At 27.1% G+C, this 2,783-nt stretch overlaps 1 protein-coding gene across 1 annotated transcript in view; it reads right to left on the bottom strand.

Annotated features, from left to right (window-relative positions):
• Positions 1-927, bottom strand: part of LOC105625207 — an 8,834-nt gene extending 7,907 nt beyond the window's left edge. The window contains exons 1-3 of the mRNA XM_012206548.1: positions 915-927; positions 273-529; positions 21-184 (exon numbers count right to left, since the gene is read on the bottom strand). Of these exons, the coding sequence (XP_012061938.1) occupies positions 21-184; positions 273-529; positions 915-927 (434 nt within the window). The remainder of the gene's footprint in view (positions 1-20; positions 185-272; positions 530-914) is intronic.
• Positions 928-2,783: the final 1,856 nt, after the last annotated feature.

The following is a 2,783-nucleotide window of genomic DNA, read 5'->3' on the forward strand; positions in this document are numbered from 1 at the left end:
TGATGTTATTACGTACTTGCTTAAGAGTTTGAAACTCAAAACTGCCCTCACCCTGAATTAATAAACATTCTTTAGGAGCGAGAGTTACAATGAGCGATTCTAAATTCGAAAATGATTCATTATCTTGAAATTCAATCACAGAAATTAAAGTTGAAACGACATCTACACAACTTAAACCGACAATCTATAAAATATAAATTATAAATTATAGCAGAACTCTTGTATAATATTTTAGAGAATATACATTTTATCATGCACGCGGATAAACTCACTCTGGACTTTCCTTCTGTACCCAATTTCACAGCTATTACAGATATACCCACAGCAATGTCATTATTGCCGAACAAGATATCTTCGAAATGAGATAAATTGCCGGGTGAACCTTTGTACTCCAAGATCCAGTTCTGATTTTTAGACGAGCCTAGATTAATATAAACTTCAACTCTGTATTGTTTTACTAATAGTAAGTCGCGCACCAACGTCTCGAAATGACTTTTATTAAGAATGACTCCTTCCGTTTTATGCGGCTCTGTAAAAAAAAAAACATTGGTTACTAATGTTATAAATTGCATTACGTTTAAAATTTAGATAACACTCTTTCAATTAAGTAAAAATATTTTAAAGAATCAAACACGATACATTTATCATATAATAGTATTAAAAAATATTAATTCTGCTTTCTGAACATACTAAAACATGCATAAATACAAATAGAAAATATAAAGATCTGAGTACATTAAAATTATAATATTTTAAATTAGAAACATAACATTTTTGTTTCATTGGATATTCCATTGAATCACTTCTATTTTTTTTAAATATATTCTTTTAAAAAATCTAATAATCATTGTCCTTTTATATATATATTGAAAAATTATTCAATTTCTTTTTATAATTATTCAAATAATGTTTACCAGCTCCAATCATTTTACAAACGGACGTTGTTTTAAATACTTCCTGTGCAGCAAAAAGAGCATCGCTTCCATGTACCGTATAATAATCTGATCTATTGAAGAACCGTATTGTGGTATCAAGTTTCTGAAATACAAAATTATTATGCGTCAACTTGTTGATCAAGTCAATAGTTTCCATGAATTTCTACTGTGTAATACACATGTGTAATCTCTATTGCAGAAACATAAAGGCGGATATTATTGGAACACTGTGTGAACATGCTTTCATTAAATTATCTCTAACATTTAAAGAAATACTTTAAAAATGTATATGATGTATATGATGAATCAAGAGCACATAATACGTCACTTAGTTATATGTTAAATTTTACATATAAATTATCCTTGATCTCTTTGCCAGCTTCTAGAGAGTGATAAGTATATAATTTTTTAAACAATATCTCTCGATTGTAATTTCAATATTATTAATATGATTTATATTTCCTTTGATATGTAACAATTATATATTCCTCAATTTTATATACAAAAAATATTTCTTCAAATAATTTTTAAGAAATGTAGTATAATAATTATATAAATTCAGAGATACTTGAAGATATTTATAATAAAAAATAGTTTTATTGTTTATTTTTATAAACAAAAAAATTTTGTTGGGAAGATATTTAATGTTTAACATATGACATTTTTGTTTTGACTTTCATTCCTGTTGTTACTTTGTAATTTGTTACTACTTTGTTACTTTATTATTAATTACGTCATACGCATGTTTTCATTTACTAGAAATTTCTTAGACATTTTTTTACAATTATTCGTAATTATACACTATTTGTGAATAATACCACATATATCAGAAATTAAAAACCTTGCTAACGTATCTGTAGGTCAATGCCTATCAAGGGGTCAGAGTATCACAGGTCGTCACAACTCTGATGCGTGTGATTTTATGGAAATTTGAAATTTAAAGAAATATATTAGCTCAACAAACAATACAATAAATGTTCCACTTTACTCAGAAATATTGACTATTGATAATATTGATAATATGAGACAAAATGTTCTAAGTGGAAAGCTCTTAATATATAAAAATAGCATAAAATGTATTATCAAGATAAAGTAAATAAATTTTAAATAATTTATATATATGCTTATGTAAAAATCTTAATAACTATTCTTGTTGTAAATATTTTTTTAAACAAATCTCGATATAATAAATCGTTATGTGATCCCCAAACAAGAGAGATAAAAAAAGAATGCGAGATACTACAACATTGATTAAATAAAATTTTATAAAAATAAACTAGCTTTTATTTAACGTAAATCTTAATGAGAATATGTACGAATATGTTTAGATGTGTTTGTACATGTTAATTCATCGATGGGAAATCCCAACAGTTTCAATGACACCCACATATTGAGGTCACGAAGTGGTCCATATCGTGGAAATATCATTCATTCTTAGCATGATAAAAGATCAGAGTTCATATTCTAGGAAGGTCAGTAATTTCTGTAACAAAGTGGGCCATCGTTTTTTTATTCTTTGTAATCTGTTTTCTGAATGTTTTATAGAATCTTTATTTATAGAATCCATCACCATTTTATTCCGATGAAATGCAAGCACGGAATACAAATAGTTATTTGAGGTGCTGCGACCTTTACGTAACGGAGACCTTGAAATTGCTCCTGGCATCACTGAATGAAAGTGAGTCTGATCATCGTTACAAATTCAGAATGATTTAACCAATGATACATCAAATCAAATATGGAAATATGGAAAACCACTCGCGGCTACCTGGAAGTCGTTGAGTTATGTTCTTTGCCATACACATACACATATATATATATATATATATATATATATATATATATATA

This window comes from Atta cephalotes, assembly GCF_000143395.1.
Source record: "Atta cephalotes unplaced genomic scaffold scaffold00300, whole genome shotgun sequence".
NCBI classification, from domain to species: Eukaryota; Metazoa; Arthropoda; class Insecta; order Hymenoptera; family Formicidae; genus Atta; species Atta cephalotes.